Source organism: Salmo salar, chromosome ssa21, assembly GCF_905237065.1.
Source record: "Salmo salar chromosome ssa21, Ssal_v3.1, whole genome shotgun sequence".
In the NCBI taxonomy this organism is placed as follows: Eukaryota; Metazoa; Chordata; class Actinopteri; order Salmoniformes; family Salmonidae; genus Salmo; species Salmo salar.
Genome location: NC_059462.1, coordinates 7818284 through 7835631, shown reverse-complemented (window position 1 = coordinate 7835631; position 17348 = coordinate 7818284). Strand labels below are relative to the sequence as shown.

General features: G+C 40.3%; 1 protein-coding gene across 1 annotated transcript in view; it reads left to right on the top strand.

Annotated features, from left to right (window-relative positions):
- Positions 1-17348, top strand: part of tmeff2a (transmembrane protein with EGF-like and two follistatin-like domains 2a) — a 197228-nt gene that overhangs the window by 10620 nt on the left and 169260 nt on the right. Inside the window, exon 2 of the mRNA XM_014163911.2 lies at positions 2372-2481. Coding sequence (XP_014019386.1) covers positions 2372-2481 — 110 coding nt within the window. The remainder of the gene's footprint in view (positions 1-2371; positions 2482-17348) is intronic.

Genomic DNA, 17348 nt, shown 5'->3' with positions numbered 1-17348 from the left:
GAACTAAGTTTGTATGACAAAAATGAGTGAATGGTGTACACAACACAAAAGAAGGCCAAGCCTAATTACCTATTAATGCAGGTTTTATGTATTATAATGAGGATAACCATCATCCTCTTTTTCTCTGGAAGAGCCTCCACTTCACTCTACCTAACTTTGTTTTCATCCCAAATAATAGCTCCTTTTTTGTCAATGTGTTGTATAAAAGACTACGCCTTCTCAGTTTCAAATGGACGCTTTTAAGACCACTTTAACATGCGGGTGCTATTTGTAAGCAATGTGCTCAGGTAAAATAATAGCCTGGAGCTTTCTGTCCTGTTTCATGCCCATGAGACTGCTTGATTCAATTTGGGATGCTTCGTCTGAGTCATTTGATATACCTAATTCAGACTGAATTGTATAAAATCCAACATTACGTCCCAAATGGCACCCTATTCCCTATACAGTGCATTACTTTTGACAAGAGCCCAATAGGCCCTGGTCTAAAGTAGTGCAATTTAAAGGGAATAGCGTGCCATTTGGGATGCACCCACCCTACTGGGCACTGACGTCAATTCAACGTCTATCCGACAGTGGTTCAACGTTATGTCATTCAAATGACGTGGAGACAATATTGATTAAATCAGTGTGTGCCCAGTGGGGCAGTGTCCTTTTTGCCTCCTCGGGACAATGCCTGGGGTCAACCTTGTTGTATAAAGACAGACAGAACGTCCTTCCCTAAAGACAAAGACAGACTATGTTGTTATAAAATGTAGCATGACTAATGGAAGACATTGATTTCTCCAGTCCCCACTGGGCACAAACATCAATTCAACATCTAGTCCACGTTATTTACATGTGGAAACAATGTTGATTCAACCAGTGTGTGGATCATTTGTACGGTTGTTTTTCCAATGGACTTTTTTTTGCAATGGTATATGTTTAATTGGATTATAACAAAATGTATCCCTTACTGAAAGATTAGTGGAATCTGTGTGGGTAGCTGGACAGGTAGGATGACTGACAGTGAGGGTGAACAGGTGGTCACGGGTCAGGTGACAGAGGAATGGATGAGACTGAGGCAGGAATTCCTTTAACCATAAAGTGGTATATTTACTGAGTAGTCTGTGTTGCATAACAAAGGAAACAGAATAACGTGTATCCAATCAAATCCATCATCACAAAGATCTAATCATAACATTCTTTCATTATGAACATCATTTAGGGAATTCAACAATCCAGTTCATTAATAAGTCAATAGGAATCATCGGTGAGTAATTTAGGCTCGTAACTATTTATCAGAAATCATGAAAGAATAATTCAAACACTGATCGGTTATTCAATCTATAATCGCCATTATCAGTGCCGATCAGTTCAACAAACAATTACTTTATTATTTCACCCTTTCAAGTGTCTTCATGTGTACACGGAATTTCATTACATATTAACCATACCAATTGCATAATTGGCCTATGATGATCCGTAGGGCCGGAATCATTGACCATTCACATTAAACAAAATGTTTGAAGCGTGCGCTCCAAGCCACGCGATAATAACTTCAAACAACAACTGATGGCCCACTCTCCCGATCGCAACAGATAGTTCAGATGAAAGTTCAGATGAAAGTTCAGATGAAAGGTAACAGAGTCGGTGGACTTACGTGGATTCATGGACGCACAGAACTTCTGGATTTGACAGAGTGAAGGAAGAGAAAGCAGCGCGATCAGGCGATGGTGATTTCCTCCTTTTATGGAGTGGAGATCTGTCGGATATTTCCACCTGACCTAATTAAAGCGCCCCTGGCCCAGCTGAGTAAGTGGCAATGAATTAAAGGATTATTCCACCAACTCCATGGGCTTTTTCTACAGCCACCCCGGAAATTGGTTCATTTCCACACTCCTCAAAAAAGGCTCATTGCTCCCCGTCCTCTGTCATCTCAGGGAGAGGAATTAGTCGGGCAACTGGCCGGATATATGTCCGGTTCTTTACCTGGATCTCCACCGATCTAACACGACCATCGGTCCCAGGCATGATCTTAGTGATACGGCCCACAGGCCAGGAGGCTCGAGGCAGCTGAGGGTCCACCATCATTACCACTTGGCCAGTTTCCAGGCTGGCCATTGATAATAACTTCAAAGCTGTTATTGGTGCCATTCAGTAGGTGTTCTAATGTTAGGAAGTCTTATTCAACCAAAAATATTTTAATCTCAATGCGACTGTACACTCTTCAAAAAAAGGTAGAATAACTCTTTTGGGTTCCATGTACAACCCTCTGTGTAAATGGGACAGTAGAAGAAACTTTTTAGAGAATAGGGTGCCATTTTTGCAACTTTTGCTTCAGTATGTTTATGCATTCAGCTAAAGTTTTATGTTTTGTGTTTTTACATGGCAGGTTTTGATGACCGGGATACAGACCTCTTTTTGTGTGACACCAACACCTGCAAGTTTGACGGAGAGTGTCTAAGAATTGGAGAGACAGTGACGTGCATCTGCAACTTCAAGGTAAGACACTGTTCAATGTTTTATTCTCAGAAAAATGTTTTGAGAAAAAGTTGCATATTCTTCTGTTCATATGCAGAGGTCGTTATAAAATGGCATATTATTATTGCAACCTCATTTGGTTGTAGAATTATTTTCATGGTGGGGATGCCTGTTTGTTGTTTTTCAAACGAAGGAGTGGGCCTTTAATGTAACAAAAATTTAATTTAAACATTTGTGTTTTGTAGTCTACACCAGTGTTTCAACATCCTTAGTGCTTCGACTCAGAAATGTGCTTTTATAACTCGCTGATTGGTGGCTGGACACCAAAACCCACTAGCTATCAAGAGGGAGGGGACTACGATGTATAGTGAAGACATAATTTACCGCTTCTCATAAAATCGAATGTCACTCTCAATCATGGTGGCTGTTTTATGCATTCCACTTCATTGATGGTATAGCCATTGACAACACACAGATTTAAATACCCTTATTAATAACATAAATCCAGTGAATGATGCTGTACTTTACGGCTTATGCTTCAGTTTATTACCAATCTATAACAAAAATGCAACAAACCAGCCATCCATTGATTGATTTTTTTGTATTGCTTTTACCTCATTCAAACAAATATGCTCTATATTACCTACATAAATTAAGATACTGAGATAAAGCACATGGATATGCCTAATGCGTTTCAGCTCGATGCTCTCATGTCCAATCCTGCGAGCTTATCAGCACATCCAGCGCCAAAGCTTGCTTTTATCTCAATTTTGTACTTCCCTGGGAGCGAACATTAGTAGAAGCGCACAGATAAATGACATTACCTCTCCATTTCTCATCCCCGAGATCTCGCACTGATAGTGGCTGTCATTCGGGACAGAGCTCTCTCTGTGAAGCTTAGCAAGAGGCGGTTAACACCGCTTTCATGTCATACTGACTTAATGCTGGTGTGGCCTTGGGTCACGGCCTGCCGTGGCATCCTGTGTCTCATGGACAGGACGGGACCTGACGCCAATGCGCTTAAACCTACTAGCCGTCATGTCTTTATTCCATTAAGCGCAGTAATTCAGCAAAATGTATCCTCTTATGGGGGGACTGTGTCTGAGGGAGGCTGTGTACTCCCCAACCCCTAATGTCCTAGCATGCACAAACATGCATTAGTGTGCAGGCACACACACGCACACACACACACTTTCAGCCCTTGAGGGGTTACGTGCAGTATAGTTGAGAGGAGGAAGTGGGTTTGATCTGCGAGAATCAATGGATGCTATTCAACGGCAGGATGCCCATTCAGCAGCTGTGTTAGATAGCTAGTCAACCCACGCTGCCCGTGTGTGAGTGTGTGTACACACGTTTCTGTGTATGCGTGTGTAGCTAAAGCTTCATGCTCATGTGATTCTTGGACATGCTGTGAAATATCTTGTTATCGTTTAATGACACTTGAACTGGGCTCTCTTATCTGTGTTTAATTGGTGGGTTGTTGTGCTCACTGTACATTTTTTGTATGTCCTTGAATGAATGTAATGTAGTATTTTGTCTTGAGTCATGCTTGGATTTTTGGTTGAAGGTCATTTGTCATCCATCCGTATTGGCTTATGACTCACTTTCTAGCACCTCAGTATTTATTTTCTCCAAAATTATATTGTGATAACGGCTCCGGCTTGCTCTTCAAGATGTAGTTTTGACCCTGTCTGTAATGTGTTCTGTAACTCCATAAAACGTGGGGTTGTGCCATTTTCTCTGCTGTAATACATTGGATGTCATGCCATGATGTTGCTGTAATTTTCTCTAATATCTGCCCATGACTGTCTTTCAAGCAGTTTAATGGCATTCTGTGTATCAGTCCACAATGTTGCTTTTATTTCCTCTAATATCAGGTTGTTACTGGTCACTCAACATTTTGATGTCATTCTCCTTCCAATGTTAGGTTGTGATGAGATTCAGACTTCTGTGGATGTGAGAGTGGGAAAGGAGAGCATCTCCTTCTTAGCTCTCAGAGCAAACTACCAGATATCACTCTCGTACACACACACTCAAATACACATGCATATGCACACACACACACACACACACACACACACACACACACACACACACACACACACACACACACACACACACACACACACACACACACACACACACACACTTAAATACACACACACTGAAGGACCGTAGCTATGCCACGGAGCAGTCCCAAGTGGCATTCGGGAGGCCATTATCAGAGCATTCCTGATGGAGACCTTGTTCCATATATTTGTATGCATTTATGATACTTTAATCTGGGGCCATGTGAACCGTCTGGGAAGGAGACATACAGTCCATAGAGCCGTACGTTTGTCAGGAAGTGGCTAAGTATAGCTAAATATTTTCTAAGACAACTTTTATTGGGAGTTGTTACACCAACACCTCCTATTGGCAGAGGTAGGTATCGTCACTAACGTGAAATGACAGGACGATGGATAATACATGATACAATATGTTTAATCTCCCCTCTTTCCTTCCTTCTTTCCATCCAACCCCGCTTATCTGTTGCTCCACTCCCTCCCTTATACCTTCCACTGACTCTCTACCCCCTACCTCTTTACCTCTCTCTCCCTCTCTCTACGTCTGCCTCTATCTATATATTGTCTATTCTCCCTGCAGCTTCTACTCTCCTACTCCTTTCTCACAGATGTGGTGTTCCTCTTATCTGTATTGCATTAGTAGTGGGTCTCTGGACCTGCAAGCCCTCAGACTTCCCTTGGGCTCTACTGTCATAGTGTGCTGCAAAGCTGACTTCTACCTTTGCATGACGAATGTGCCAATTAAAATCAGCGTGAAGAAGAGTCCAGTACCAGCGGCAGCTCCCTGAGCTGTGCCTTTGTCTTTGTGAGCAGACTGTGTGAGCTGATGCAGGTTGAGTGAAGGGCAACGTCGATAGATGGGCACTCCTGTAGTGTCCAGCAACACATGATGTTTTAGGGCCTGGAAATGGAGCCTGAAGGCCAGAAGGGAAGTCCGTTGGTGTATAACGTGATGCTACTTTAATTAGTGTTGTCACGATAACATTTTCCTAACGATACGATACCAGGCCAAGTATCATGATACCAAGTAGTACCACGAGGAAAAACTTCTGTGGCCTAGTGTCCTGTTCGCCCCGTCCCCTGGACGCTTGTTTCCATTTTCTAAACGTTATGTGCATGTCCTACACAAAAAACCAGCCACTGATATTCACACTTATACTCAATACAACACATACGGAATTTAACTTCACTCTGTATAATAGAATACTGCATAGAATGGCTAATCTGCTCATATTTACAAAGGTCTACCTGTGATTTGGCTGGAGGAACAGGAGGAAGGAATATACATGCATAATGATCTGCAGGTTATTGTGGCAGTAAGGGGAAAACACTGCATGAAACCTTCTACTCTTCAGTTAACACACAGACACACACACACTCTCCCTCCCTCACACTCTCTCTCTCTGTCTCCCTCTCTCTCGTAAATAAACACACACACACACACACACACACACACACACACACACACACACACACACACACACACACACACACACACACACACACCAATATCTCTCAAACATACACTCACTGTTCCCAACTTTAAAAATGTGAAGCACCATCAGAATGTAATGAGCACCAGAAAGAGAAAGATTTTTTATATAGTTTGGCTTATGTGAATCCTACCTTTTGAAGCACATCTCTTGAGTAACAGACCCTTTTTCTTTCTACTTGTGCCAATAAAATGTGCCTATGCCTACTGTCAAGTTACCAGATTTTTAGCTAGCTAGGTAACATGACTGAACAATATCAAACCAATAAATAGAGGGATTAGTTTAAAATGGCCTGCAACATCGTTTGTGAAATTTTATCAAATTGCACAGGAAGAAAAAAAATGTAGCTCTGGTTATAGGAGTCATATTTTTGTAACCGTTTTAGCTCGAGACAAGACGTTTTCTTAGCTGTAAAGGTGCAAAAAAATTGTGAATGCCTGTCACAAAGCTGATTTTCATCTCTGGCACTGCTGCATGACAGCAAACTTGCAAAGCCTATACTGAGACTGGCCTATGCTCCTGGTTACCTCAGGGATTAAATTAAATACAATGTATCAACTCTGCTTGCTCTGAGCACTGCGCCAATGTATCAAATGTACAAATGTAACAACAGAAGCCTGACCAGGGTCTCTCCATCCCCGCTCGCCATCACTGCTAAATTATATTTACTTTATTGGACTGGTGCATACAAGAGACTAGTTGCTGTTGCTTACATTTTTTTTACTGAATTTATGAATAACTGACTTTATAAACATTTTATAACTGGTGCCAGCGGGTTCTTCAGATTGGTAGGGCCGAAAATATTGGTAGTATCGTATGAAACAGTACTATGGTATTATAAAATGTTGGTATCATAAGTATCATGACATTTTGGTACCGTGATATTACCATGTTACTGGTATACCTTGCAACACTAACTGTAATAGATGGACCGTAGATGAAAGTGTAGCAATAAGGGGAAAATATAAGGGAAACTCACTGGTGAGTATGTTCGGTATTGATGTGATGCAATAGCCCAACTAGCTCATTTGACGTTAGTAATTAAGAGGAGATCTGAAGACATTATCCTAAATTTATCATTCAATGTAGAAATCCCACACAACCCATCTCAAGTCATCCAAACAACCTAATTGAATCATTTAACACCATCAGAATGTATGGGGGGGGGCAGGGCTCTCTCCTCGGAAGTTAGCATCTGTGTCAGCTCCTCAGCAGCTCTAGCTGGCCTGTCAGACACCATTACAGGAGAGCCCGTCTCCGGTGACTGCACTGGGGAGACTCCTCAGGGACATGCAGGCAGAGGCCTAATCAAGAGGAGACTGCCAACCGGTTAAAGAGCAGAAGCACAAGCCAAGCAGCCCCCAGTCTTTCCCACCAACTGTCAGAGCAGACTAGCATCCTCAACCATTGCAAGGCATCATGGGAGTTTGTCAATCACTCAGACAATGCGCAACACATTTCTGTCTGGGGGATGGGAGGAATACATCATCAGGTTAGACACGGAATGGATTTTATCCTGGGATGGTGTTCTTCAGGAATTAGCTGTTGGTCCATTGCTTTTTTGTCATCGACCCCAACTGACATAAGCTCCCTCGGATGTGTCTTGAGTAATGTGGAGCGTTATTTATTTGTACTTTTTTTTAAACTTTGTTTTTATTAACCAATCCACCCTCTTTGGAGGACACATATCTTTTTGGTTTTTACAGCTTTTCTGCTACATATACATACATTTTATGTATACATTTTACATACACATTTTACATACATGGTACTTTTATATAAAGCAGTCACATAACAATAATACATTACCAAACATAAATTCTTTAATCCCACCCCTCAGCCACTCTCAGCACATCCCACCTACTGTATCACCATAGACCACCCTTGTTTGGTTTCCATGTGCCATATATTTTTCGATTGTGTTTTTCGATGTTTTACATAAATGTTGAACCTTTCTAATCATATAGTATCCACAGATTGTGAGCTAAAGATGAAAACCTTTCCTACGAGTAAATATCATAGTATTTATTGACTGACTATGGCTTTCCAAATCGCCCAACACTGTTATTTGTAAGGTTCAGTTTAAGTGAATGTTTTTTTTAACCATTCCTGAACCTGTGACCAGAAACAAGCTACATAGGGGCAATACCAGAATAAATGATCTAGTGATTCTCTCTCTTCGCAGCAAAGTCTACAGAGCTGAAATTGTTTTATGCCCCATATACAGTTGAAGTCGGAAGTTTACATACTCTTAGGTTGGAGTCATTAAAACAAGTTTTTCAACCACTCCATACATTTCTTGTTAACAATCTATAGCTTTGGCAAGTCGTTTAGGACATCTACTTTGTGCATGACACAAGTAATTTTTCCATCAATGGTTTACAGACAGATTATTTCACTTATAATTCACTGTATCACAATTTCAGTGGGTCAGAAGTTTACATACACTAAGTTGACTGTGCCTCAAACAGCTTGGAAAATTCAAGAAAAGGATGTCATGGCTTTAGAAGCTTCTGATAGGCTAATTGACATCATTTCAAGGCCTACCTTCAAACATAGTGCCTCTTTGCTTGATATCATGGGAAATTCAAAAGAAATCAGCCAAGACCTCAGAAAAAAAATTGTAGACCTCTTCAAGTCTGGTTCATCCTTGGGAGAAATTTCCAAAGGCCTGAAGGTACCACGTTCATCTGTACAAACAATAGTACGCAAGTATAAACACCATGGGACCACGCAGCCATCATACCGCTCAGGAAGGAGACGCGTTCTGTCTCCTAGAGATGAACGTAGTTTGGTGTAAAAAATGCAAATCAATCACCGAACAACAGCAAAGGACTTTGTGAAGATGCTGGAGAAACAGGTACAAAATTATCTATATCCACAGTAAAACGAGTCCTATATCGACATAACCTGAAAGGCCGCTCAGCAAGGAAGAAGCCACTGCTCCAAAACAGCCATAAAAAAGCCAGACTATGGTTTGCAACTGCACATGGGGACAAATATTGTACTTTTTCGAGAAATGTCCTCTGGTCTGATGAAACAAAAATAGAACTGTTTGGCCATAATGAACATCGTTATGTTTGGAGGAAAAAGGGGGAGGCTTGCAAGCCGAAGAACACCATCCCAACCGTGAAGCACGGGGGTGGCAGCATCATGTTGTGGGGGTGCTTTGCTGCAGGAGGGACTGGTGCACTTCACAAAATAGATGGCATCATGAGGTAGGAAAATTATGTGGATATTTTGAAGCAACATCTCAAGACAACAGTTGGGAAGTTAAAGCTTGGTCGCAAATGGGTTTCCCAAATGGACAATGACCCCAAGCATACTTCCAAAGTTGTGGCAAAATGCCTTAAGGACAACAAAGTCAAGGTATTGGAGTGGCCATCACAAAGTCCTGACCTCAATCCCATAGAACATTTTTGGGCAGAACTGAAAAGCGTGTGCGAGCAAGGAGGCCTACAAACCTGACTCAGTTACACCAGCTTTGTCACGAGGAATGGGCCAAAATTCACCCAACTTATTGTGGGAAGCTTGTGGAAGGCTACCCAAAATGTTTGACCCAAGTTAAACAATTTAAAGGCAATGCTACCAAATACTAATTGAGTGTATGTAAACTTCTGACCCACTGGGACTGTGGTGAAAGAAAAAAATGCTGAAATAAATCATTCTCTCTGCTATTATTCTGACATTTCACATTCTTAAAATAAAGTGGTGATCCTAACTGACGTAAGACAGGGAACTTTTACTAGGATTAAATGTCAAGTATTGTGAAAAACTGAGTTTAAATGTATTTGGCTAATGTGTAAAACTTCCGACTTCAACTGTATATAGCGTTCTGTTGGTGGCAAGAATTTTGTACATTTTACATTTACATTTTAGTCATTTAGCAGATGCTCTTATCCAGAGCGACTTACAGTAGTGAATGCATACATTTCATACATTATTTTTCTTCCCATACTGGTCCCCCGTGGGAATCAAACCCATAACCCTGGTGTTGCAAACACCATGCTCTACCAACTGAGCCACACATTTAAATTGAAAACTCGAAGTGTTGAATCATGTGTTGTTTTTTGTACCAGTTCATACCATGTGCCATGGAATCGGTACATCGAAAATCTCTTCCCATTTATTTTGCAAACTGTATGGCGCAGCTGTCAACATTTTTGTCCTCACATTAAACTGGTATATTTTTGTATTCATGCCAATTCCTTTCAGCCAATTTGTATCTTTAATATATGGCAGGTAAACAAATTCCCTACCTTCTCACTTTCCACTTGCCTCCTCCATTTTTGTGATAAAGTTTGGATTGAGCAAACATTCCCATATATTTGTGATAGCAGCATATGTGCCATACATAACTCAACCGTTTATATTCCTAAAATCATTAATAAATATAATACCATTTTTTTTTATCCATAAAGATGATTGTTTTTTTATTAATCAGTATATTTGAGGGAGGGATCAATAACATTTGTTATATCCTTTTCTGGAGGATAAAATTGAGATTGTAACCAGCTTTGTATAGCTTGTTTAAGAAAGGGCAATACTTTAAACATTTCATTTTCAATTAGTCGGATATGAGAAGTTGTAATCTGTGTGAAGGCAAAAAGGCTATTTTTAAACAAAGGATAAGCCTTTCTTAATAATCTACTGGAGAACCATTTTGGATTTAAATATAACTTATGTATGAGTGAAGCTTTTAGTGAGAGGTTTAAAGCTTTAATATTTAATCATTTTAGCCCCCCAAACTCATATTCATTATATAAATAGGCATGTTTAATTTTGTCTGGTTTAGCATTCCATAAAAAATCTAATATTTTTTGTTCATATGATTTAAAAACAAGTTGTCTGGAGTAGGCAGCGCCATTAGTAAGTAAGTAAACTGTGATAGGTCCAAAGAGTTAATCAATGTGATTTTTCCATGAATAGATAACTATTTACCTCTCCATGTTTGCAGAATCGTATCTATTTTTGCAAACCTTCTATTGAAATTGAATGTGGTAGGTCCATTTATATTTTTTGAGATGTGAATATCAAGTATATCTACTTGGTTTTGGAAACTGCAAGGTAGTGTAAACACTGTATTTTAACGATCCATCATGTTACACTTGTCATAATTAGATTTTAGTCCAGAGAGGCTAGAAAAGTTATCAAGATCTTCAATGAGACTGTGCAGGGATCCTTATTGTGGACTTGAGTCTTGAGTCACTGGCATACATTGCCACTTGCATTTTTATCCTCTGGATTTCTAAGCCCTTGATGTTCTTGTTGGATCTACTTTTAATAGCTAGCATTTCAATGGACATAATAAATAGATATGGAGACAAAGGACAGCCTTGTTTTACTCCTCTTAGAAGCTCAATACTTTCTGAGAAGTAACCATTATTTACTATGTTACATCTGGGGTTGCTGTACATAACTTTAACCCATTGAATAAGGGATTCACCAAAATTAAAGTAATCCAGGCATTTATATAAGTTTTACAGAACCTACTCATCCAAGGGCTTTTCTTTATTTTTACTATTTTCTACATTGTAGAATAATAGTGAAGACATCAAAACTATGAAATAACACATATGGAATCATGTAGTAACCAAAACATTTTAAACAAATCAAAATGTATTTTATATTTGAGATAGCCACCCTTTGCCTTGATGACAACCTTTGCACACTCTTGGCATTCTTTCAACCAGCTTCATCTGGAATACTTTTCCAACAGTCTTGAAAGAGTTCCCACATATGCTGAACACTTGTTGGGTGCTTGTCCTTCACTCTGCGGTCTGACTCATCCCAAACCATCTCAATTTGATTGAGTTCGGGGGAATGTGGAGGCCAGGTCATCTCATGCAGCACTCCATCACTCTCCTTCTTGGTAAAATAGCCCGTACACAGCCTGGAGGTGTGTTGGGTCATTGTCCTGTTGAAAAACAAATTATAGTCCCACTAATCCCAACCCAGATGGCATGGTGTATCCCTGCAGAATGCTGTGTTAGCCATGCTGGTTAAGTATGCCTTGAATTCTAAATAAATCACTGACTCCAGCAAAGCACCCCCACACCATAACACCTCCTCCTCAATGCTTTACGGTGGGAAATACACTTGCAGAGATCATCTTTTCACCCACACTGCATCCCACAAAGACATAGCGGTTGGAACCAAAAATCTCCAATTTGGACTCCAGACCAAAGGATACATTTCCACCAGTCTAATGTCCATTGCTCATGTTTCTTGGCCCAAGCAAGTCTCTTCTTCTTATTGGTGTCCTTTAGTAGTGGTTTCTTAGCAGCAATTCAACCATGAAGGCCTGATTCACACAGTCTCCTCTGAACAGTTGATGTTGATCTGTCTGATACTTGAACTCTGTGAAGCATTTATTTGGGCTGCCATTTCTGAGGCTGGTAACTCTAATGAACTTATCCTCTGCAGCAGAGGTAACTCTGGGTCTTCCATTCCTGTGGCAGTCCTCATGAGGGCCAGTTTCATCATAGCGCTTGATGGTTTTTGTGGCTGCACTTGAAGAAACTTTCAAAGTTCTTTAAACTTTCCATATTGACTGACCTTCATGTCTTAAAGTAATGATGGACTGTCATTTCTTTTTGCTTATTTGAGCTGTTCTTGCCATAATATGGACTTGGTCTTTTACCAAATAGGGCTATCTTCTGTATACCCCCCCTACCTTGTCACAACACAACTGATTGGCTCAAACGCATTAAGAAAGAAAGAAATTACACAAATTAACTTTTAAGAAGGCACACCTGTTAACCTCCCTGGGCAAGGTGGGACGTTTGTGTCCCACCTAGTCAACAGCCAGTGGAATCGCGTGGCGCGAAATACAAATACCTAAAAAATGCTATAACTTCAATTTCTCAAACATATGACTATTTTAAACCATTTTAAAGACAAGACTCTCGTTAATCTAACCACATTGTCCGATTTCAAAAAGGCTTTACAGCGAAAGCAAAACATTAGATTATGTTAGGAGAGTACCCTGCCAAAAATAATCACACAGCCATTTTCAAAGCAAGCATATATTTCACAAAAACCAAAACCACAGCTAAATGCAGCACTAACCTTTGATCTTCATCAGATGACACTCCTAGGACATTATGTTATACAATACATGCATGTTTTGTTCAATCAAGTTCATATTTATATCAAAAAACAGCTTTTTACATTAGCATGTGATGTTCAGAACTGGCATACCCACCGCAAACTTCCGGTGAATTTACTAAATTACTCATGAATAACGTTCACAAAATACACAACAATTATTTTAAGAATTATAGATACAGAACTCCTTTATGCAATCGCGGTGTCAGATTTTAAAATAGCTTTTCGGTGAAAGCACATTTTGCAATATTCTGAGTACATAGCCCGGCCATCACGGCTAGCTAATTTGACACCCACCAAGTTTGGCCCTCACCAAACTCAGATTTACTATAAGAAAAATTGGATTACCTTTGCTGTTCTTCGTCAGAATGCACTCCCAGGACTTCTACTTCAACAACAAATGGTGTTTTGGTTCCAAATAATCCATAGTTATATTCAAATACCTCCGTTTTGTTTGTGCGTTCAGGTCAGTATCCGAAGGGTGACGCGCGTGTGCATTTCGTGACAAAACAAATTCAAAATATTCCATTACCGTACTTCGAAGCATGTCAAACGCTGTTTAAAATCAATTTTTATGCAATTTTTTCTCGTAAAATAGAGATAATATTCCAACCGGGCAACGTTGTGTTCATTCAAAGGCTGAAAGAAAAAAATGGAGAATTCTCATGAACGCGCATCTCCAGTGTCACTGTTCCCAGCCTGACCACTCACAAACAGAGCTGCTGTACTTCGCCCAGAGACTGCAGACACCCCATTACACTTTCTGGCGCCTTCTGAGAGCCAATGGAAGCCTTAGAAAATGTCACGTTACAGCAGAAATGCTGTATTTTCGATAGAGATGCCACAGAAGGAGAACAAATTGTCAGACAGGGCACTTCCTGTATGGAATCTTCTCAGGTTTTGGCCTGCCATATGAGTTCTGTTATACTCACAGACACCATTCAAACAGTTTTAGAAACTTTAGACTGTTTTCTATCCAAATCTACTAAATATATGCATATTCTCATGTCTGGGCAAGAGTAGTAACCAGTTTAAATCGGGTACGTTTTTTATCCGGCCGTGCAAATACTGCCCCGTAGCCCCAACAGGTTAAGCTGTTATGGCTAGGGGGGCATTATTTTCACGGCTGGATAAAAAACGTGCCCGATTTAATCTGGTTACCACTCCTACCCAGTAACTAGAATATGCATATACTTATTACCTATGGATAGAAAACACCCTAAAGTTTCTAAAACTGTTTGAATGGTGTCTGTGAGTATAACAGAACTCATTTGGCAGGCAAAAACCTGACAAGGTTTCATGCAGGAAGTGGCCTGTCTGACAAGGTGTCGTTCTTCTTGTCTCTGTTTATTGAAGAGTGAGGATCTTAGCTGTCCCGTGACACTTCCTACGGCTGCCATAGGGTCTCAGAAGGCGGTAAAAAGCTGAATCGTGGCTTTGCAGGCTCTGGCTGAAACAAAGTAGCGTGTTTGGGTAGTGGCTGGTTACAGTACTGTGAGACTCAGGCGCGTGCCCGCGTCGACCGAATGCTTTGTTTTCTTTCCTCTGTTTAGCTAAAAGGAGATTCCCGGTCGGAATATTATCGCTTTTTTACGAGAAAAATTGCATAAAAATGGATTTTAAACAGCGGTTGACATGCTTCGAAGTACGGTAATGGAATATTTCGATTTTTTTTTGTCACGAATTGCGCCACGCGCGCGACCCTGATTTACCATTTCAGATAGTGTCTGGGAAGCACGAACAAAACGCCGCTATTTGGATATAACGATGGATTATTTTGGACCAAACCAACATTTGTTATTGAAGTAGCAGTCCTGGGAGTGCATTCTGACGAAGACAACAAAAGGTAATGAAACTTTTATAATAGTAAAGCTGATATTGGTGAGTGCTAAACTTGCCGGGTGTCTAAATAGCTAGCCCGTGATGCCTGGGCTATGTACTTAGAATATTGCAAAATGTGCTTTCACCAAAAAGCTATTTTAAAATCGGACATATCGAGTGCATAGAGGAGGTCTGTATCTATAATTCTTAAAATAATTGTTATGCTTTTTGTGAACGTTTATCGTGAGTAATTTAGTAAAATGTTAGCGAATTCCCCGGAAGTTTGCGGGGGTATGCTAGTTCTGAACGTCACATGCTAATGTAAAAAGCTGGTTTTTGATATAAATATGAACTTGATTGAACAAAACATGCATGTATTGTATAACATAATGTCCTAGGGTTGTCATCTGATGAAGATCATCAAAGGTTAGTGTTGCATTTAGCTGTCTTCTAGGTTTTTGTGACATTATATGCTAGCTTGAAAAATGGGTGTCTGATTATTTCTGGCTTGGTACTCTGCTGACATAATCTAATGTTTTGCTTTCGTTGTAAAGCCTTTTTGAAATCAGACAGTGTGGTTAGATAAAGGAGAGTCTTATCTTTAAAATGCTGTGAAATAGTCATATGTTTGAAAAATTGAAGTTTTTGTATTTTAGAGGAGTTTGTATTTCGCGCCACGCCCATCATTGGATAATGGAGCAGGTGTTCCGCTAGCGGAACGTCTAGATGTAAGAGGTTAATTGAAATGCATTCCAGGTGACTACCTCATGAAGCTGGTTGAGAGAATGCCAAGAGTGTTCAAAGCTGTCATCAAGGCAAAGGGTGGCTATTTGAAGAATCTCAAATATAAAATATATTTTGATTTGTTTAACACTTTTTTGGTCACAACATTATTCCATATGTGTTATTTTATAGTTTTTATGTCTTCCTTATTATTCTACAATGTAGAAAATAGTAAAAAATGTAAGAAAAACCCTTGAATGAGTAGGTGTTCTAAAACGTTTGACCGGCAGTGTATATACATTTTTGTCATACTTTATCGAACACTTTTTCAAAATCTGCTATGAAGACCAGACTTGGTATCTTTGATGTTTCATAATGTTCAATTGTTTCAAGTAATTGTTGTATATTATCTCCAAGATATTATCCATGTAAATGTGGAGTGTTGTTGAAGTCTGAGTCTAAACAAACCAACAGAAACTGGGAGTTGATATCTGTGCTTCTGGCACTGGGTTACACTGTATTGGAACTCTATCTGATTTGGCACCTACTTTGGCAACACAGAACTTTAACACCCACTTTTGGATTGAAGGCTGGACATAAGGAGCCCTTGAAAGAGAGCATAAGAAAAATAAAGTACATGATTTGAAGTGAATGGAGACTTGACAACTCTAGTCAGATCAGGAAACAAATTCTAATTAAATTGGAACTGAAAGGAAATTGACCCCAACTCTGACAAAGACCTTCATGATCAAGCTACCCAATGCCGCCTCCCGTTTCGCGGCTCGTCTTCACGAAAGCCTTCCTCAGTTGTTTTATTTTCCCTGGTGGAAGGTCAGAGCTTACCCCCAGTGTGGAGATCATGATTTGACAAAAGCCCCTGATTTTCCGCTCTCCGTCCCCCGAGCTCTGTGCCATGTCAGAAACACTACACGAGACATTCATCACGCTCTGAGGTCGACTGACAGAGGAGACTGCATCAGAGACTGAGACGCGATCTCGGACAAAAACATCTGTCTTTTGTCATGAACCACTGGTGTCCCTACTGCTGGAACTAGTGAGTCATCTCAGTCAGAGGCTTACAGAGACTTAGCTTTGATTAGTATGAGCAGATGTAAGTAAAGACTATGCCTCGGTGTCTTATGAGTGGAAACCGTGAATACCGCGTATTATATAGGTCGAATGGTGAACTGATTCCATGAGAATCGGAACATGCCGTGCAGTATAGTTGCCATCTTATGAGGTGAGCCCCAGATTTGTAGAGATGTTTATTATTGATAGGGGTGGATGATAGCCTTGGGATGTATTGCATAATCGAGAGCTGGCTTTAATGGATACAGGAAATGCATGAGGCTAGGAGGTGTTTGTGTGTGGGTCTGTGTCGATATGTGTCTGTGTGTGTGTTTTTCTGTGTGTGTGTTTGTGTGTGTGTGTGTCTGTGTACACGTTTGTGATCTTGTGTTGTCACACAGCCGGAAACTAAACCTTTAACATCCCTCACAGTAAACAGAGACTACGGTGGCCATGAAAAAAAGTATTCATTACAACACGAAACAAACATCGAGAGGGAGCGGATGGATTCTTTACAGGGCGACGGTTTACTGCTTGGCAACCCAGGACCGGACTTCAAAGAGTTTGTGTGACTGTCCGGGTCAGCCAGTGCTGAGTAATTGGCCAT